A 22,707-nucleotide genomic window follows, 5' to 3' on the forward strand; every position below is an offset into this window, starting at 1 on the left:
ATATTATGGTTCTCATCCTATAGAATTAACTTTGTCTACTACCTTACAGCTGGTAAGCAGCAGAATAGGCATTTAATCCCAGACTCCAGGCCTCAAAAGCCACTCTCCTGTCTCAGCATCAGACCGGAGATGGGCAGCCCTGGATGCCTGAATTCAAACCTAGGAGTAGCCGGGTGCTCAGGCCCTAGGAGGACCTGCGCATGGGTGTGTGGGGAAGCAGATGAGAGCGCCCTAGGGCCCATATGGTTCCCCAAAGCCAGGGAGAATAGAGGCAAATGCAAGCTAAGGAAAACATAATATAGTCCTGAAAACTGGAGGCCATGGGATAGAGCAAAAACAAATAAAAATTAACAGTGACCTGCCTTGCATATTTGCGACCAAAATGCCCCACGCAACTCTGAAGATACCCCAGCTTCTGGCACCAGAGCAAACAACTTAGCATGAGGCTTCATATGAGCAGAACCAAGCTCCCTCTCCCCCAGCTGCCCTTTCCCACCCCACCCCTCAACAGTCCACTACAGAGCAAGGCCTAGAGATCCAGTTTAAGTCCTTGCTTTCTCAAACCCTTGGCCATCGCCCCAGTTTTAGGGCCTCCTCCTCATCTCCAGACAAATTGACAGTCTCCTTAAATGGCTTCCCTCCATCTAGCTGTTCTCCTTGGCCTTCCTCCATGATGTCCCCAGGAGGGCTCAAGTCCCACCTACCAGTGTTCTCAGGTTAAGTCACCAGAAGGTTCAGGATCCTTGGGGCTAAAAAAACCAGGTGAGGCCATTCTGTTTCATGCAGAGTGGCTCCAGGCTTGCCATTTTACATACTGAAATAACAAGTATGAGTCTACCTAAAAACTCTCCTGAACTCAAGTGTAGAAAGCCACTAGCTTGAAGGACGAAGGACTGAACTCCTTGGCATGACATTCGAGGCCCTCCTCATTTACTCTTATGGCTCTCGCTTGAGCTCCTTCTCACTTCTGGTGGCTCCCCGAGGGAGCTGGGCACCATCATGCCATTCAGGGCACCACCTGCTCACCGTGAAACTCTGTTGCATCTACTGACACTGTCTCTCCTCTGCAAGAACTACAGAAAATCTTTTCTGCTGACCACAGGCTTGTTTCCACTTCATCATCTATCTCTATACAGTTGACCCTTGAACAACATGGGTCTGAATTGTGCAGGTCCACTTATACATGGATTTCTTTCAACAGTAGATGCTACAGTGCTGTATGATTCGTGGTTGGCTGAATCCAGCAGATGCAAAACCACACATACAGAGGAACCACAACACAGAAGGCTGACTATAAAGTTATATCCAGATTTTCTATTGCATGGAGGGTTGGCATCACTAACCCCTGCATTGTTGCAGGATCAGTTGTATTTCTAATGCTATTCTCAGTACCTGGCACATAATGAATGCTCAATAACTACTTCATTCATTCATTCACTAATGAGTGAATAAAACAAAACATGAAATAATCACTCTAATCATCGTGATTCATAGTTTCAAAACAGAGACCATGCAGATGTACTTTCAAATGAACCTGTTACCACAGGATCTTCCAACACTTGTTATAAACTCGAACTAGGATATCGGAGAAGGCGATGGCACCCCACTCTAGTACACTTGCCTGGAAAATCCCATGGATGGAGGAGCCTGGTAGGCTGCAGTCCATGGGGTCGCTAAGAGTAGGACACAACTGAGCGACTTCACTTTCACTTTTCAGTTTCATGAATTGGAGAAGGAAATGGCAACCCACTCCAGTGTTCTTGCCTGGAGAATTCCAGGGACGGGGGAGCCTGGTAGGCTGCCGTCTATGGGGTCGCACAGGGTCAGACAATACTGAAGCAACTTAGCAGCAGCAGGAGGATATCAATACTAGCATTAAAAAAGAGGAACTGAAAACATCAGAGCAACGCATGAAATACATGTAAACACGACTTCGCAAAATTCAAATGTGGGTGGACACACACACATATACCCATATATAGTCCCTTAGGATAGTTCAACTTAATTTTGCAAAAGCAATACGCATTCGGTAGAAACCATACTTCAATCTGTGAATTTTGATCTTTTCCCAGAGTACCAGTCTGCATTATGATACTGCTTTGTGATGCTGTGCAGCAGCTCCAGTCAGCCAGGTGATCAAGAGGGCAAACAACCAAGAGGGCAAATACACCTACAGCCCTTCTGGCTTCCACTTTTAGTGTACATTACATGTACACTATACATTACATGAGACAGACAACACTTTATTATCAAACGGGCTTTATTAGAGTCAGACTAATATTAAGTGGTTCTGAGCACATTTAAGACGGGCTAGGCTAAGCTATGGTGCTCGACAGGTTAGGTGTATTAAATGCATTTTGGACTTGTGACATTTTCAACTTGCTGATGGGTTTATCAGGACATAACCTCATTGAAGATCTGGACACAAATTTATGTGCATACTGTACTGCTACAAAAATTCATTTCTTACTGATTATTTCCCTCAAATTTTTTGTTTCAAAATCTTAAATCAGTTATAGGTTAGATCAATGTGATTACTCTAAGGTCCTCCATTCAGTTTTAAAAACATAGAAACTACATGCTTCGTGATAAAATTGAGTTCAGATAATAATGATGTTGAGTGTGCCAATTACAATGGCTCCCTGAATGTGAAAGAGTTAAAAAGAAAAAAGAAAAAAAACTACATGTGGGCACACCTGAAGATTATGGCTGATTAAATGCACAAAGACGGCACAAGCACACCTGTTAATTCAGTGCCAGGGGTTTGGGGTTTCAAATTAGTATCAAGTGCCTCCTCCAGCGTGGCCTCCTTGCCATCCTGTATTTCTCAAGGCAGTCTTAAATACTTCTCCATTATTTACAAGCATCCTACGAACATGGGCTTTCCCTCATATGCTTGGAGGCAGTTCCAGGGATGGTGTGCTCAGGGCAAACTCGGGAGGCATACATTGATCCTCTGCAGAATGACCAGTTCCAAATACAAAAGTCTGTATCTTCACTGCAGAATCACACGGAGGGTAACAGATTTCATCTCTAATCTTATTTCTCCAAGATCAGTATATAACACAGCTTTGGGACTATCAATCCATGGAACTATCAAACCCACATACTGGTTAGAAGAAAGGTAAAACTGACCGGGGGGCCAAGCTGGCTAAATGACAGGCTGCTAGCGCTGTGGATTTAGAAAGTTACTAGATTGTTTCTGTTGTTGCTAACCACAGAAAAAAAAAGGCTTAAATTATACAACAGTGAAAGCAACCACCATGACAACAGCACTCAAGTCCACCTGGAGCCTAGTCTGGGGGACAGAGGAGTGGTCCTTGGCTGTCACAGCAAAAGTGAAGTCACTCAGTTGTGTCCGATTCTTTCTGACCCCATGGACGATAGACTACCAGGGTCCTCCATCTGTGGGATTTTCCAGGCAAGAATACTGGAGTGGGTTGCCATTTCCTTCTCCAGGGGATCTTCCCAATCCAGGAATCGAACCCAGGTCTCCCACATTGCAGGCAAATGCTTTACCATCTGAGCCACCGCAGCAAAATGGGAAGTAATCTAGGAGCCACACACTATAATGATAGCATTCCCTTCTCTGTCATGCATGTTCACCACATGTACCAAATTCCCTATGCCCTTAAAGTCAGGATACAGTATTCCAGGAGGAAAACTGGCTGACATACAAATTTGTGATGAACCATTAAATTATCAAACGCCAGTTGCTGGCACCCACTTGAGGTTAACAATGACACACAGGAGAACACAGGCAAACTTCAGGACCATCCAGGAGTGCCTGCCTCTTTAGAGATGCCCCACATTAAGCATCTATAGTATCCCAGAAACATGGGAGAGAGAGAGACAAAGAGGGAAGAGGCCCAGAAACACTGCAGTGACCCGAAGGAGGAGCAGACAAAACAAGAAATCTTCAGCTTTAACTCTTCTGGCCAAAAAACAAATAAACAAACAGACAAAAAAACCTAGGGGCAGACCTGTGCAGAACAAAAAGAGGCAGGGGCCATACTGACGGCTTCGTGGAAGAATGTCTGATCCACCGTATAATGGTCTATACCAGCTTCCAAACAATTTCCCAAACCCCTAGAAACCTCACTGTCAATTAACAATGCAGTAGGGAGATCGGATCCTGCAAGGACAGAAGTCTAAAGCAATGCTCTTTGGTGGGGGAAGACTAAACTCCCGATTCTAACAATCAGCTGGTCCTGCTACTGTTCACAATAATTTACATGGAAAATATTTCAAACTTTTATAGTACGACAGGTGCCCTGTAAGAAAGTGCCATTCCAGATTTTTTTCCCAGTATGGTGACATTAAGCACAACATCAGCATGTTCCTCACCAACATGGAATCTGTTTTGAGGAAATAGACTGTATAAAACAGTCATCAAGACATACATCAAACTTTCAAAAGGAATTATCTTTAGGAATAGAGACAGGCTTGGGGGAGGGGAACATTCACTGTCTACTTTCAAAGAGTTTGGATTTTCTTCTTTTTTTTTTTACAGTGCATGTATTGCAAAGTATGATATATAATGCAATATTAATATTTTATAATATATTTTAAGCTAAAAGTCTTAAATACATAGAACTAATTTTTCAATGGGTATTACAGAAATTAGGGAGAAATTTTCCCCAATGAAGTGACACTTATTAGTTCTGACCATGAACTGGTTCTTCAGCACAAGTAGCAGTATCACATTCTGACTTACACAAAGAATGTTGAAAAAACGTGACACACCTTTACTGTCTTTGAGGACTTCTTAGCAATCAGCCAGAGAGACAAAGCACGGATACATCCACCTTGAGCACACACACAAAATTAATAAGACTCAGGCTGGAGCAGCAGTGAGAGCTTGGTATTCCCGAAGACTTAAGAAGGTGACCCAAATGGTAATGTGCAATGCAGAGGGTGCCTGGGGACCTGGCAAATGGCCCAGCATCTCCCTGACTTCAGCCATCTGTTTCTTACGATGCCTACAGACACAATCATGTGGCTAATAAAGCCATTTCACATACATGCTCAAAAAATCAAAGGACTCTGAAGAAATTTAAACGTGTGTGGCAAAATTTTTATCAGCCTCACCCAGTAATACATCACTACCTTAGGGTTCTGAAAACTCACAGGTCTACAGAAAAGAGATCAAAACTTCCCTTGAAAATTAAATAATGATAATCTGAAATCAGAATTGTGGGAAATGGGTATGTTTATCAATCGGAAAATGGAGACTAAGATTCAGATTTTGGGAAACTGTGACACCTTGATATAACCGTCCCATGTACTGACTGTCTTATATAGCCTATTGCCCAAAATAGAAAATGTACTGGTAAGGAACATGTTAATGTACTTACGTCACTATACTGCTAAGAAATCTGGAGTGACATGCTATTACCAGGCACCTGTCACACTCTTCTGGTCGTTGAGGCCCCAAAAGAAACAACAGTCTAGACTGTTTCCAAGTCCCTAAATCACCAAGCAAATTCACAAGTTAATTTAGGTACAAACTGAACAGTTAACTCTAATAAGGCACACTCTAAAGACTGACACACTAATGTTCATTTCTCTATATTTTTTCAAAGGTATTAAAGGAAGCTGCTGAGCCTTCCCTGGTGGCTCAGACAGTAAGGAATCTACCTGCAGTGCAGGAGACCTGGGTTCGATCCCTGGGTCAGGAAGATTCCCTGGTGAAGGGAATGGCTACCCACTCCAGTATTCTTGCCTGGAAAATGCCATGGACACAGGAGCCTGGTGGGCTACAGTCCATGGGGTTGCAAAGAGTCGGAAATGACTAAGCGACTAACCAAAAGGAAGCTATAAGCTTACTGGTTGCTTTGTTTTAAAGAAGCAGTTAATCAATGGTGAAAGTCACCGTGCCATTTTATAAAATAGTTTTATCTCTGAATCAAGAACATCAATCTATCCGAAAACAGGCCATGAGCATCTACTGTTATGCACTGCCATCTGCCCAGCACCCACCCCCTTTTGTAGGAAGAGCTCCATGTGGTTCCAGGGAGAGCTACCATGTTCTTCCATCCCTCTGCACCCCCACATCACAGTTCACCCGTTCAGGAGTTACCCCTTGACCAAAGTCTAGTAAATTACAGCCTCCTTATCAAACAGCCACCAATGTTGCCAACTGAAACTAGAAAAATGAGGCAAGAGGTGGATAGCAAAGCTCAGGGGCACATGGCAGCTACATTCCCTGCTACCTGGAAGACCACCTGCAGGAGCAGAAATAGAAGCTAAAATCAACAGACTGAGGAACAGAAACCCTTACTTTCTGTTGTTCTGGGGCCTGTCTGCACCTTGCCTTCTCTTCTGATCGGCTGTTTGGCTCTTCCCTTGGTCACACAAAATACACCAGTATCTTTCCCCCAAAGTCCTAACATAAAGTGCCTTCCCCCACCACACCACAGTTCTGCATGAGAAATGCCAACCACAGCCTCCAACTGCCAGCTGAATTCTCTCTAAGCCATGGATGGACAGGGTTGGTGTGTTTTATCCACATAGCTTCTTACTCTTCACCAATGTTATGGATACTGCTCCTAAAGGTAGTCATTTGTAAGTAATCAGTTGGTCATGACCTGGTATAAAAAGATTCTCTGGGCCAACTGGAGCCCCATCTCCATACTCAACCTCACAGAGATGTGGACTAGAGAAGCCAAGGTATTGAATCATTTAGCAATGAGACCAGAACAGAAAAGACTGGCAGGAGGTAGAGTTGGAACTACAACACACCACAGCCACGTGTGAGCTGACGTATGGTGAGCAGACACCAGCACTATGCAAAGGGCTCCCGTCAGCGAGGCACCCACCCCACCTGAAAGATGAAGATCGCCTCCAGCCCTACCGCAACCTCAGTCACTAATGAATTTCTGGGTCTCCCAAGCTGGAAGCTTTGCAGTAACCTGTGCCCCTACTTCACCACACTCTACCTTTTTTTATTCAGATACTTAAGTGAATCCCTGTTTCTGACAACCAGAAAGGGCGAAGCCATAATAATTCTGAATGCAGAATTCTTTCCAGAGAAGCCCATCAGCAGGCATAAACCAAATGCTTGTTACCATGGTACCCAGAACCTTCCCACTGGATTACTGTATTGAATGTGATCATGTAAAAACTCATGACAGATACACCGTTTAATAACCAAAGCCATCTTCTTAAATCAGCTTGGTGTCAAACATCAAAACTGTAATTCAAGAAACTAACATCTCCCCAGATCAGTTTTCTCTACAAATTAGAATACTAAACTGAATGGTACTGCTGAAAATGGCAGTTAAATAAAAAACCGTAGCTATCTGAATTTCATTGTAGAATTGACTTTGTGATATTTTTAGTTTGTTCTCATTGTGAGATGTGTTTTTAAAGTGGACAGGACTTTATAAATGCCTTGCATGTAAATGATATATTATCTTGTTACTTTCTTATATTTTCTTCTTTATTTGCTCATGGGTCCGCTTTGGTGGAACACTGGCTAAAGAGTTGAACGGTATAAGTGAATTCAACAGAGGGAACAAAGATGACCATACAAGATGACCAAACACCCATCAGTAGGTTTTTCTGGTGACCACATCCAAGTAAATGAAGAAGTATTTAACTCCACAGTATCAGATGCCTACGAGAGATCTGCCACCTGCTCCAAGGCAACTGCCAAATAAAATCACAGTATTATGGTGTTGGCAACTTTTACAGAATTTTTTCTGTTCTTCCCACTCATCTACCACCATTACTTACATAAGAGAACAGAGGGAGAAATGAGGTATTGACACATGCCACCGCAAGCAAGATGAAAATATTTTGCTAAAGTAAAAGAAATTGGTCACAAATAGCCACATATTGTAGGATTCAATTTAGTTGAAATGTCCAGAGTAGACAAATCCGTAGTCAGAAACTAGATTAGTGGCTGCCTGGAGATGGGGAGGAATGAAAATGGGAAGTGACTGCTAATGTGTATGTGACTTCTTTTGGGGGTGATGAAATGTTCTGAGATTAGTGTTATTAAATATAACTGTGAGTATATTAAAAACCACTGAATTGTATACTTTACAGGGGTAAATTTTACAATATGTAAGTAATACCTCCTTAGACTGCAAGGAGATCCAACCAGTCAATCCTAAAAGAAATCAGTCCTGAATATTCATTGGAAGGACTGATGCTGAAGCTGAAACTTCAATACTTCGGCCATCTGATGCGAAGAACTGACTCACTGGAAAAGACCCTGAGGCTGGGAAAGATTGAAGGAGGGAGGAAAAGGGGACAACAGAGGATGAGATGGTTGGATGGCATCACAGACTTGGCAGACAAGAGTCTGAATAAGCTCCAGGAGCCGGTGATGGATAAGGAGGCCTGGCGTGCTGCAGGCCATGGGGTCACAAACAGTTGGACACAACTGAGCAACTGAAGTAATATCTCAATAAAGCTGATACTTAACAGACAGACAGATGGCTGTGGGTAGGGGGTGTACATATGCAGAGAGAGTAGGAAAAGCAGAAGACTGGATAAAAATGATAATGTTTTCCTCTTTTGCTTACCTAGGTAGTCTCCAACAAAAGACAGGTCACATTCCCTAAGTTAAATCATAAATCAACCATAAAATATAAGGAATTTCCCCCTAAAAATGGTGATAGGAGTTCCTCAAAAATAAGAGACTGACTTAAGGAAAATTTTCTTGTTGGGTGAGAAGTTAAGAAAAGGGCTAAGATGTAGTGAAGGTAAAAGTGTTAGTCACTCAGTTGTGTCCTACTCTTTGCGACCCTATAGGTTGTTGCCCGCCAGGCTCCTCCATCCATGGCATTCTCCAGGCAAGAATAGTGGAGTGGGGTGCCATTCCCTTCTCCAGGGGATCTTCCCGATCCAGGGATAGAACCCAGGTCTCCTGCATTGCAGGCAGATTCTTTATTGTCTGAGCCACCGGGGATGCAGCAAGAGATGATAAGGGAATGAAGATAGAGAAGTTCTCTGCCAAATGAATAAAACTTGAAAGTGACTGAGGGGCAGGAATGGGGGCTGGGTTAGGAAGAGGAATGGTGTGTGGTTAAGAGGTTTGATAAAGGAGAGGCTGGTGCTCCCAGACAGGATCATTCATCTCAGCTACTATGGAGTTTCAGCCACTGCTGAGATGAGAGAGAATTTGAAGACTATAAGGAATAGGAGCAGGAATCCAAGCAGATTTCAAAAGTCAGGAGGGGGTCATCTACAGCAGCAAGGAGAAAGAGATGGGAGGGAAATCTGAGGAATCTGTATCTAAAAGAGAAAGAAAAGATTTCTGTAGTCCTACGGATGGGACACTACTGAAGCTTTATATATACAAAAAATAAATTGAGGGTATAATCCAGGACTGCATGTAATGACCTAAACAGACTTTCTCTCAATAGCTTTGCATAAACCCCTTTGATATGAAATATTCTTCCAGATTCAGATTTCACAAACAATAGGTGGTGTATTTACTGGGCACTAGGGACCATGCCGCTCTCAGAAATAATCCCCAATAATGCATAATTTAGGCAAACAGCCTCAAGAGTAGATGAGAACAGAGACTGGTGATTTAGTCACTAACTCCTGTCCGACTCTTGCAACCCTGCCAGGCTCCTCTGTCCATGGGGTTCTCCAGGCAAGAATATCGGAGTGGGTTGTCATTTCCTTCTCCAAAGGATCTTCCTGACCCAGGGATTAAACTCATGTCTCCTGCACTGCAGGCAGATTCTTTACCAACTGAGCTACCAGAGAAGCCCCCCACTCCATCATGCAAAAAGCCTTTCCCTTGGGGCATAAAAGTGTTCCATCTGAACAGGGTGGTGAGCACGCGAATAAGAAAAGCTCTAGCTTAATTTTCAAGGAATGAGTCCAAGCTCAAGGTGGTGTACCATCTTGGAAGGCTGAAAGTGCTTTCTATTTTCATGAAAGGCATTCTCAGAGCCCTGCAGCCCAGCCTCTCCTCTTCTGCTGCAGTGGAAACGGAAGCAGCTGCACAAAGGTTCAAGACTCAGTCTCTCTCCAAGTTCCAATGGGTTTCATATTACTAGACTCAGACTCTTAAAAATGGTTTTGGTTTTTTTCCCTCTTGCAATCAATCTGTCTCTCTAAATTACTAGAGTGCTAGTTGCCTACACTACTTTCTTGGCACTGGCATACAAATAAACAGGCTTTTATCTTCCTAATTAGATCATTCCAGACCATGTTTTATAGATCTCTTTGCATATTCAACAGCAAGCTGGCGCCATACTTTCACTAGAAGGAAGTAAAATATTTTATATATATTTGTTTGTTTATGTATTCATCCTGGCAGGGGAGATGGATTGTACATTAACAGGCGTATTCTGGGAAGCAGAATTCTATGTAAAACCACTATAGTACAGGAGATCTTAAAAAATATGAAGCCAGTATCTAAATCATCTAATTAAAAAACTCATTACTGGTAGAAAAAATAAGACATCTCTCTCAAAAAAGGTAAATTTAAAAACTCTTCTACTTTTTTTTTTAAACAGGAGTTACTGTTTTTTGTTTTGTTTTTTTTGCTTTTAATTAATTTATCTGGCTGCATTGGGTCTGTTTCAGCATGCAGGATCTTTAGTTATGATATATGTGATCCGGGCTTCCTAGGTGGCGCTAGTGGTAAAAAAAAAAAAAAAAAAAATCTGCCTGCCAATGCAGGAGACATAGGAGTTCAGCCCTTGAATTGGGAAGATCCCCTGGAGGAGGGCATAGCAACCTACTCCAGTCTTCCTGCCTGGAGAATCCTTTGGATGGAGAAGCCTGGCGGGTTAGGGTCCATAGTCAAAGAGTTGGACACAACTGAAGTGACTTAGCACACACATGTGGGCTCTAGTTTCCTGGCCAGGGATCGAACCCAGGCCCCCTACACTGGGAGCTCAGAGTCAGCCACTGGACCACCAGGGAAATCTCCTCTTCTGCAGTTTCAAAATAAGTTTCCACCATCTGTGCAGGTCTATCCATTTGCGAATTAAGTATACTAAATCATATAAGTATGTAACCTTAATGATAGCTTGAAATTTGCAATCAACGGGCAGAAAGTAGAGGCAAGTTCTGCTCTAACTCTCATTGTATAGAATCCAGGTCTTTTCTTCTGGAGAAAACCTCGGCCTAAGTTTTTTTATCTGTAACTGCAGAGTTTTTTTAGGATATAGTTTTGAAACGTCCCCACTAATTTTAATTAGCACTAGAGAGCTCATTTAGTGCCCTAAGAAATTTCCTGCTCTCCCGGAGATTACAAATTAAAAGACCCATACAACCACAGGGCCTGGGGGTGGGAGTAGGGGTTGGGGGGAACCTCAATCACCTCCTGGAGGAGGATCCACCCTGAAGGGGCCTATAATGAGGACAGGGATTTCAGCAAGAAATGCTTGGTCACCCCAATGAAAACTTCCCTTTAAAGGGAATCTAGTTGATACATAGTTACTAAATAAGTGTTATTTACTCTATCCATGTAATGTAAAAGATACAGTTAGGTGCTTTCACTTCATTTTCTCAGCTTCCTTGATTCTCCACAACCACATAAACTCAAGGTCAATTTCTTTTGTCATTCCCACAGCTTTGCAGAAAGGCTCTCCTGAAAAATTTTAGCTCATAAATGCTGATGAGTGACAACTCCCAAAGTCATTTTGGTTTTAATTTCTGACATTTTTTGAAATGTTCATTTGTACACAGGCTTTCTCCTACTACTTCTCTGTGCCATTATATTGGGGGGGGGCATTAATCAAAATTTTGGGATGTGATATTAGATGTTAAGATGTTTTTATGCTTTTTCCCTAATTACCAAATTGTTCAGATTTATTTCAGGAAAAAGTTCAAATATAGATACAAAAAAAAAAAAATCACTCAGAAAGAAACACAAAATATTTTGGTACACAGCCTCCTATTTTTTAAAATTCACTGTTTATGAGTGTTGATATAAAGATATTAATTCTAATTACTTTATCAGGCTAAATGTTACACTTTTAAAAAAGATTACTTTTTCTACCTGCCTTAATTTGTGTTGATTCTACAAAATATAACCTAAACCATAAACACCCATCACTTGTAAAAAGAAAACATTTACCTTTTACATTTCTTTAAAAGAGTAAAAGCTTTTTTTTAAAAAGCATGTAAGCTTCAGGCTCACAGCAATAGAATTCTCATCTATATACACTACAAAGTGATTGCCAGCACAATTCCAGTTACCATCCATTCACCAGTCGACACCCTCTACCCCCATTACCCACTCTCACCCCCTTTCCCTACGGTAATCACTAATCTGATCTCTGTGAGTTTGTTTCTGGTTTATTTGTTCATTTGTTTTGTTTCTAGATGGAATGGCCTCAGACACCTGACGAAGTAGACCAGATGACCATCAGTCCTCTACACCAGTCTCAACACATGATTCCCCAGACAGCCGTGATAGCATCATGTGGGAAACTGCTAGGAACGTAAATCATCAAGTACCATCCTGGACTTACTGGATCAGAAACTCTGGGAGTGGGCCCATAATCTGTGCTTTGACAAGATCTCCACAACATTCTGAAGCCCACTCAAATTCCAGAACCACGGTTCTAGACACTGCTGGACTGGACTGTTATTCCTGCCATTAGCATGGTAGGCTTTTTGGAGAGCTCAGAGATTGTTCTGTCACACAGACCTGGGAAGTCAGAAAACAAGCAAGATAGTTTCCTCAATAAACAGATGGTTTTCCTGGAGTCTTCTGGATTCACTAAAAGCAATTTCTTTTTTCTTTCCACGTTAAATATCCTGGAGGCAGCATGTTTTCTTTTCAATAACTCCTTACAGTTATTCATGGCTTCTTCAAGCCACAGGATGCATTCCTGAGCCTTCTCAAGATCTTTCTAACACGTCTGAATTACCCATTATCATTCCTCTCACCCATGAGCTCTGAATCATTTTGCATTTTATCGAATATAAAAAAATAGTAGGCTATACACTTCAGAGCTGGTCTGCCTTCAGCCGCTTGTCAGCAGTGTGACCTTGGCAAGCTACTTAATCTACCTGTGCCTCAGTTTCCTCACCTGTCAGTTCAGTCAGTTCATGGGCTTACCTGCAGGTAATAATAACCTCCCCCACAACTGCTAAGGGATTAACTGTTAAAATATGCCATGAATAGTGCCTGACACACAGGAAGCATGTTTACTATCATTATCATTTGTTCAAGCACCTGGATAACACAGAAGGAAAGACATTTTAGGAAGTGTAAGGACAGCTGATTAATCCTAGAACAGATGGGGACCTCCTCTGGAACTACAGTAACAAAGAACAAGGATCTGCTCTGCAATCGGCAAGTAAAAGCAAAATACTACAGTTGACCCTTGAACAACACAGGGGTGAGGGACACCAATTCTCCACACAGTTAAAAATCCCCATTGTTCAAGGGTCAACTGTACACAGCAGTATGGAACCAGAAAGCAGCTGACTGGTGATCAAAGATGACTGGTCACTATAGTACCACACTGGTCTAAAGGCTCAAATGAAAACTCAAGAAAATGAGGCAAGAGACTGAAGTACAAATCAATCCACTAGCACAGGACAGGATCATGGTTTCCATGAGGTTCCATGTTAGTGAATAAGCTAGAAAACAACACTCCAATTCTAGAGTGACTATCTGGTTAGTCACTTACTTGAGTCAACTTACCTCAAGTCAGGTAAGTTCAAGAAAGATCTTTAAGTCACCACCACTCAAGAAACAAACTCTCCTAAGGGCAACTGAAAATTTTCCCACAGCATTCAGTTGGCTTCATCCCCAACATCCATTTCCCTCTTCCTCTTTTCCCATTATATTCCACACTTTTTAGCCTAGCTGTCTGGGTGGGACTGACCCCTCATCAACCCCACCACTCCCCATTCCCTGCACTCCAAGATGCACCCTGATTAGCTGATGTCAACCAGCATAACCTCTTGTGACTCCAGTGGAGAAAGGTTCTGAGAGAGGCATGTGAAATGAGCATAATCAGTCAAGCTGGTGAGGCGATCCCAGGGCCTCGGAGAAGCACAAGACTGGGCAATCAGAGGTGTGCTTCTCTGCTGGATGTCCTTTCAGACAGATCCGGAACCTGGGGCAGCCATCCTGGGACTCCAGGACCCAAAAGCCTACCTGATAATGGCGTCTACACCAGCAAGCAAAGCCAAAATGCAGAGACACAGAAAATGGATCCTGGTCACACCATTTAAGGTCAGGAGCAAGTCTAGCTTAAAGGTGAATTTATCTACTGCTCTGTCACTTCTCTTTGTCATCTAAACCATTCAGGATTAAGTTCCTCCTCTAAGCAGTACATGCCTCTTAATCACATTATGCTGTAAAGGTAACAAAAAAGTGAGCTATCTTCACAATTAACAGTAAACTTACCTTTTTAAGCTGTGACTTCAATTTATAGGTCATAATTAAAGATATCAGGAAAAAATACATAAACCTGATTTTCTCACTCAGAAATCATTTTATTTGAAATCTCAAAGTACAGAGGCAAGATTCTGAATAAACTCCACATGGTTTACATGTATTCAGTACTGCTGACTTTTCACTGTGACTGAGCCCCTTCCTGATCTTCAGGGCCATCTCAGGACAGAACACTCCCTGCTCACCTAGGGCCCTGGTAAAAGTGTGCTTTAAGAACTGAACAGCAACAAGGGGGTGAGAAATCACAACGCAGGGGACACGTGCCTGTCAACTTGATCAATGGCAGACTTACCTGTATTAAATGTGCCCTCACCAGATTAAGCTACTGCTCTTCAGATCAAAAACTTCTGCCATGTGATACAAACTAACCTTAGCCACTCAAAGTGAGTACTGTAACACATCTGGTTAATTCATGTAGCACAGTCCATAAGTAAACGTGTTTATTTGTATTCTGTTGACCCTTACACCAGCAGTCCCCAGCCTTGCTGGCACCAGGGACCACTTTCGTGGAAGACTATTTTTCCATGGACCAGGAGTAGGGGGATGGTTTTGGGATGATTCGAGTGCAGTACATTTGTTGTGCACTTTATTTCTAATCTAGAGCTGCTGCTGATCTGACAGGAAGTACCAGTCCATGGCCCAGAGGCTGGGGACCTCCGCCTCACACAACATGAGTTTGAATTGTGCAGGTACACTTACACAATTTTTTTCAATAAATATACAGATACACAGTAAATGTATTTCCTTATGATTTTCTTATTAACATTTTCTTCTTTTCTCCAACTTACTTTATGGCAAGAATATAATATATAATACATTTAACTTACACAATATGTATTCATCAACTGTTTATATTATCGATAAGGTTTCAGGTCAACAGTGGGATATTAGTATTAAGTTCTGACAGTGAGCTATTAGAAGTTAAGTTCTGGGGGAGTCAAAAGTTAAATGTGGATTTTCGAATGTGCAGCAGGTCAGTGTCCCTAACTCCCATGTCGTTCCACGGTCAACTGTATTTTTATGTCTAAGGTACAGTACACTTCAATATTCTGAAACGTAAGATGTGCTAAAAATAAAACAGTCTGACAAACACAGGGCAACTCTTTCTGAATGGCTATACAAACACCCTGTGCTCTGAATCATTCTGGCCTTGAGACCGACCATTCTCCAAATAGGGGACTGGCCATCTTCTAAAATGGTCAGCTTGCTCTCGGAGGACATGGTCAAGTAGATATGAGTCTATCGTGCAAGGGCAACAGAGTGCCTGATTTCAAAGGGATCTGTAAGGCATCCCAGGCCTCGACGGTGGGGCGGGAGGGAGACCTACCTGCCAGAGCCTTGATGCGCGACCGCTCAAAGAGCCGTGCGGAGCTGTTCTCATTGTCCCAGTCGTCCACGTCCCAGCGGTTGTTGACATCGCTGTACTGCTGCTGGATCTCAATGTTGTCGTAGTCTGTGGCTACTGTGGTCGTCATCTTGGACCGTCTCAGCTGCTCCTCCACATCAGCGCCTTCTTACAGGTCTCTGAGAAAGAAAAGGAAAACCCTAGTCAGATGTCTAAGCCTTTGGTCCCTACAAACCTACTGAGCAAAGGTGAGCAGAAGGTAACACAGGTCCTACGTGCCAAGAGTAGGTCTTGGGAGTCCATAAGAGCTGGTGTGTAAGGTCAGCAATGCCTCATAACATGTGTGTGACCTTGGCCGCAGCACTTAACATCTGAGACTCCGTTCCCCCAGACATTAAAGGGGGAAGATACTCTACAGATTGTTGAGAAGACTGAATGAGATGATAGATGCCCAACAAAGGGTGGGTTCTTCCTTCTTTCTAATATTTAAACTTTGTAATTTTAGAATTTCATTGGAGCTGGATGAACACCTCCCTCAGGCTTCTGAATGAACAAATTTTTTTTTTTTTATGTTTATTTACTTATTTGGCTGTGCCAGGTCTTAGATGCAGCATGTGGGATCTAGTTCCCTAACCAGGGATTGAACCCAGGCCGCCTGCATTGGGAGTACAGAGTCTTAGCCAGTGGACCACCAGGGAAGTCCCTGAATGAACAAATTTATTTCTATTGTATGTCATCATAAACTATAAGCTTTTAGCTTCTCCTAGAAATTCATACAACGTGATGTGAGAGAACTAACATGACTTTATCTAACCATCTCATTTACATGTTAGAAAACTGATGCCTAATATTAAATGACATAGTAAACCTAGATAGCATATTGAAAAGCAGAGACATTACTTTACCAACAAAGGTCTGTCTAGTCAAGGCTATGGTTTTTCCAGTGGTCATGTATGGATGTGAGAGTTGGACCGTGAAGAAGGCTGAGCACCAAAGAATTGATGCTTTTGAAGTGTGGTGTTGGAGAGGACTCTTGAGAATCCCTTGGACTGCAAGGAGATCCAAACAGTCCATTCTGAAGGAGATCAGCCCTGGGATTTCTTTGGAAGGAATGATGCTAAAGCTGAAACTCCAGTACTTTGGCCACCTCATGCAAAGAGTTGACTCATTGGAAAAGACTCTGATGCTGGGAGGCATTGGGGGCAGGAGGAGAAGGGGACAGAGGATGAGATGGCTGGATGGCATCACTGACTCGATGGACGTGAGCCTGGGTGAACTCCGGGAGTTGGTGATGGACAGGGAGGCCTGGCGTGCTGCGATTCATGGGGTCGTAAAGAGTTGGACACGACTGAGAGACTGAACTGAACTGAACTGAACTGAGTGACAGTACTGGTGGTGTTTAACAGGCATCAAACAAGTGACTAAATAATGACTGAAATTACGTATATGACTGTGTTATTTCAAATTCTACTACCAACCCCAATACCCCCGCCTCAGGGGCCCAACCACGGCCACAGTGTTTTACAGGGATAAATGGGAATTCTCAGAACTTTGGTCTCAATGTTTGGCCCACTGACATCTTTGCTTTATCACAGGGCCCTCAAGAGAGTTAGGTGAAACATATTTAGCTGTAAATATATAGCTTCTCCCTTCAATATAGCTATTATTCATTCATGGAACCAAAACGTACTGAGGACCCAGTACATGCTCAGCACTGTTCCAGATGCCAGGGATAACAGTAAACAAGGTAAGGACCCAGCATTAGTGAAGCTTACGCCCTAGTAGGGTGAGCTGGACATACAGCACACAAGAAAAGGCAAGGCAGCTGAAAGAAAATAAAATGAAGCTACAGCGATGTGACAGAGGATAGCATCAATAATGCTGTGTTATAAACTTCAAAGCTGCTCAGAGGCCAGACTTAATCATTCTTACCACAAAAAGGAAATGATAATTATGCAAAGTGATAGAGGTCTTAGCCAATGCTACAGTGGTAATCACACTATATTATATAAACATATCAAAACAACATATCTTACACCATTTTAAACTTACAAGCTTAATCTTATATGTCGGTTATATCTTAATTTAAAAATAAAACAGAGAAGAATGGATGAATGGCTATTTTAGAGCTGGTGGTGGGTCAGGGAAGGCCTGAGTCAGTATGTAAACTGAGACCTCAATGATCTTTCACACTCAGATCAAGAGGAGTAACGTTCTCGGCAAAGGAAACCGCAAGTGTAACGGCCCTACAGTGAGACCAGCACAGCTTGTTGGAGGAATGAAGAGCTCGGTGGCCAGAGTCAGGTGGGCAGGGTGAGAGACAAGGAGATGAGGATACAACAGCAGGTGGGGCCAGACACGAAGGGCTGTTAAGTGTGATGGAAGACACAGCAGGCTTTTAACCCAAAAACTGACATTACTGGACGAATGTCTTTAAAAGGTCAATCCTGGTGCTGTGTGAAAAACAGATTCTAGGAGGCAACGATATGTGCTTAAGTTGTATCAGTGTAGTCAAATTCCTGCATGTTTTGTATACACAACCATCTGAGTAAATTTAAAAAGGGAAGAGGAAGAAAGATGCCTACCCTCCTCCACTTAGTTGTGGGAAAATGTCCCAAGGAAAAAGATGTTTGTCATCTCCCCAACTATCCTGCCCCACCTGCCCCATCTTAAGATTCAAAAATTATAAGATTTTGTACCTGGATGCTCATTTCATGAAAACCTCATTCAGTGTGCACCAAGAATGCGCACAGAGACCAGAGTCAGCAGACCCAATCGCTGGAGCTCTAATCAAACCAGACACCACCTGGCAATCCCAAAGGGACCACTTGAGCTGTGGACAAAAGCACTGCTTGAGGTGCAGTTCACCTTGTGGTGGCAAAAGCACAGACACCCCCTCTCATCACTAGCTGTTTTCTCACAAGCTGTCGACCAGCACATCCTCCATGTTCCTAAGTGAGAGGTATCGTGTCCACCTCACAACTGAGCCACGCAGCTGTAACTCACAGAGTCAGCCACCTCTGCTCAAACAGAAACTTCCTGGATGGGAGTACACTCCCAGATTCCCATCGAGGCAGACATTATCATGTCAACAACATACATTTAACAGTAGATTAATTTTAACACCTCCATTAGCAATGTATTTAGAAGATTTCATAAAAACAGTAAAATTCAGACACCTAAGCCAGTGAGTGTATCTATAGAAGAATCTTACAGTTGCTTTCAACATCCACAGTCATAATCCCTTCAAAAAGAAAATCAATATTGTTATGTACCATTTAACCTGGAGATGTTAATTTTTAGGACTCCATTAAAACCAAAGATTTCTACAAAATTTAGCCTTGGAGGATGTGATCTCTAAGGGGAAAAATGTGAAAGTACTGTTAATTCCAAAATGTTTAAGCCAACCCAAGGTGAAATCTGACTACCACGTACCTCTTTCCAGATTTGTTTTGGCTATTTGGTGCCACCTGCTGCCCGATGAGAGCAACCCACACCACGTCAGGGCAGTGACCAACCTGGGCTCCACCAACGGCCACCCCCCACCCCGACCTCCGCCAACCTCTGACTATACAGTAAGACCAACTACAACCCATAAATCTTCCAACCACTGACTTATCCACAAATTCCTCAACAAGCAACTATTGGGTCCTTAACGCAAGTTTAAAATAAGTAATTTTAAGAATATAAGCACAGGTTTTCTACATTTTCTTCTTTTTTTTTCCAGTTTTTTTTTTTTTTGACGTGGACAATTTTAAAAGTCTTTATTGAATTTATGACAATTCTACTTCTGTTTTATGTTTTAGGTTTTTGTCCATAAGGCATGCGGGATTCCTCAACCAGGGATCAAACCAGGGATCAAACCAGGGATCAAATGCACTCCCTGCATTAAAAGGCTAAGTCTTAACCACTGGACCATCAGGGAAGTCCCTCTAAGTTTTCTTCTTTAATGGTGTTCTTTAATAATGCCATTGCTCCTCCAAACCTCAAGAGGGGACTGGGAAACAAGAGTTCCTATGAGTCTATAAACAAAAGAAATACGATTATATTATTTTTGATTGTTTCACTTGAGCTCCTAAGAACTTGGATACCAGGGGCATTTTTTTCCTCAATGTTCTCTGTCCAAAGACAATACCCACGCCAAACTATAGAGTGTTTATGATGACAAAATTTTTTAAAAAACTTCAGGGGTATGTCAAAGCTGAAAATCCCACCTCCCCATCAGGGCCGTAGTGAAAAGGTGCCTCTAGGTATTCAAGAGCAACCGTGCAGGAACCTGACGGTGAAGGAACTTCAGAGACAAGGCAAGAGCATGGACAAGCGCATGTCCTTGACACAGGGATTCCAGAAAGCCCAGCAAGCAACACACATCACTATCCTATAACCCACTTCAACAAGGACAACGGTGTCAGCTGCGGGGCCAACTTGCAGCACACATACAGGCGTCCCCAGGAGGTTATCTATGAAGGGCTAGATTTTCCCAAGGTGCTATCAGTCATGTGTCCCAAGGGCCAGTGAAGCAATCTGTACGTCAATGGCTGTGGGAAGATTAGGAGGAGAGAAGAGAGGAGGGCTGCCCATCTTGGAACCCTGCCTGGTGGTTGGTCTGCCATCAGAAAAGCTGGAGAGGACTGTTTAAGGCTGGCGTGAGATAAAACCACCTCCACCGCTGAGAGGGGTTCTTACTGCCTCCCTGGCTCAGTGAGGGCCTGGATTCCGACTTGATCTCCACAGCAGGAATCCATTAAATAATCCTTGAGTGAATAAAAATCACTGATACCCTAGATGTGATATGAATAAAACCCATGTCTTCTGTGGCTACATATTGGGAAGATAATTACAAGGGCATCTCTGCTCTTTTCTTACCACGTGAGAGTGTGTGTGTGTGTTTAAGTAAGGAATAAGTTAAAAAGACAAGCCCCCTCCACAAATTAGTCTGCTCTAATCCTCTGTCCTTCTCTAATTCCTATGAACTGGAATTTTCCAAAAATACAGACATTCCACAAAGCTTTATCATTTTCTACTTCATGAAGAAGACAACTTTATTCCTTCAAGCTGGCAAAGACAGAAATAGATGAGGAAACTATTATTGTAGCCCTACGAGGCAAAGAGGTGCCACCGGCTTTGGCCTGTGTGGCCACAAGGTCACAAACAACAGAAAAGAAACTGAAGCTTCACCACTCCCAGCTTTGGGAGTTGAGTTATTAGTTCTCCTCTTCTTTGAAAGTCAACACCTGGCAAAGTCTAGAGGGAAAACATGATCTGTTTATTTTCCAAGGTACTAAATCTATTTTCCCTGTCACATGGGTATTAGATCAACGCACAGGGTTTTGTTCTTTATGGTTTATCTCCAGGTTTCCTTCCAACGCCCTCTTCTGTTTTGTGGGATGATGTTATCCGCTACTCTGTGCCAACAATCACGACCCAGATGGCTAAGGGCAGAGTCTCCTAAGGATCACCAAGCCAGTGTCTACAACTAAACTCATTCTTTCCTCCAAATCCCGTTTACTGCTGCCTCACTCCCTCACTGAACGACAGCTCATTTTCCTAACCGACCTCAGCTAGAAACCTTGTGGTCATCCTTCACTTTTCTCTCCTCCCATATGCAGGCCCCCTGGTTTGCTGCACCTCCTGAAAAATCTCAAATTGGCTCAAGCAATAGCTTCTCATTCCAGAGCCTCACCTCTGATTTCAATCCCTAACCCACTCCCCTTACACTGCCGCCAGAGGGACCTTTCTAATATGTAATTCTAATCACTTGATTCCCACAACTAAAATCCACCAAATGCCCCCAACCTTCAGAATAAAAAATCCATATGCCTTCTGAATAACACCCAGAACCCTGTGAAGAGAAATGAGAACATCTGTGAGGGCCCAGCCCAGCTCTCCAGCCTGGTTTCAATAGTCTTCTCCTCAAGTCTTACAACTCATGAAGGAAAAGGCACACTCTGGTCTCACCTCCAAACTACAGCCTAGAACAACTCTTTGCTCTTCCCACAGATGCTAGCTGTTACCTCATCCCGGAAGCCACACCTGGTGCTTCCTCCACCACCACCACCTGGTCTGAGTTAGGCAGCCCACCTATGTCCTCCCTCCTAGGCTTCTCATACATCTCTACCCTATCACTGTAAGACTGTTTCATAATTTCAAAACATCTACTTACTAACCATCAGCAGGACACAAACTCTTAAGTTCAAGTCTCCATCACAATGTCCTTGTATTTCTCAACTCCCAGCAAGGTACCTAGAAGTTAAGTGCTGGCCAATTATTTATGAACTGGCTGGGTGAGTGGGAGATTGGATGGAAGATGGGAAGGTGAGGCCACAGAAGCAACAGCCAATTCAAGCTGCCACACTGGTACCATCTCCATCAGTCATATAAAGCCCAGAACACACACTCTCCTGAGCTACCCAGATATGCTGGGCTCTCTGCTTTCAAGGCAGTCACTCTTTTAGACTAGGCAGTTAATGAAAATGAACATACATTTAATAAAGTGCTTCTCTATACACATATATTAAAATGTATGTTTCCCTTTTTAATTTAGTTTTTGTCCATGAAAGTAATTTATTTTTTGTCCCAACTACTCAGATATTAAACAGCAAAGCAACAAAGAGAGAATAAATGGAATTTCCATTGGCACTACATACATGCACAAACATACTTCATTAGTACCCAATATTAATTAAAGACTTAAATAAACTAAATAAAGAAGAAGGTGACTTAACATTTGCCAACCCTTTTTGAGGAGGAAAACCATATGCTAACCATTACTTCAACAGGACTCACAAATCCAAATGTTCTTCAAACACTTAAAAAAAACCCTCTCACTTCGCTCACAAAAAAAACTTGAAAAAGGATACATTGGACTGCTGGTGGTCTCATCTTAAAAAAACAAAAAGATCTTGCTCTGGGACTCTGGAGGGACCAAACTACATCTGAAAGGTTCCAGAAAGGGACCTCT

The 22,707-nt window shown here is 42.7% G+C and overlaps 1 protein-coding gene across 1 annotated transcript in view; it reads right to left on the minus strand.

Moving 5' to 3' along the window:
- The window catches only part of SPTBN1 (spectrin, beta, non-erythrocytic 1), a 147,114-nt gene extending 131,205 nt beyond the window's left edge, over positions 1-15,909 (minus strand). Inside the window, exon 1 of the mRNA XM_010841679.1 lies at positions 15,729-15,909. Within this exon, the coding sequence (XP_010839981.1) occupies positions 15,729-15,876 (148 nt within the window). The 5' untranslated portion in view covers positions 15,877-15,909. The remainder of the gene's footprint in view (positions 1-15,728) is intronic.
- Between the last annotated feature and the right edge of the window lie 6,798 nt (positions 15,910-22,707).

Source organism: Bison bison, unplaced genomic scaffold (assembly GCF_000754665.1).
Source record: "Bison bison bison isolate TAMUID 2011002044 unplaced genomic scaffold, Bison_UMD1.0 scf7180017864166, whole genome shotgun sequence".
Lineage (NCBI taxonomy): Eukaryota > Metazoa > Chordata > Mammalia > Artiodactyla > Bovidae > Bison > Bison bison.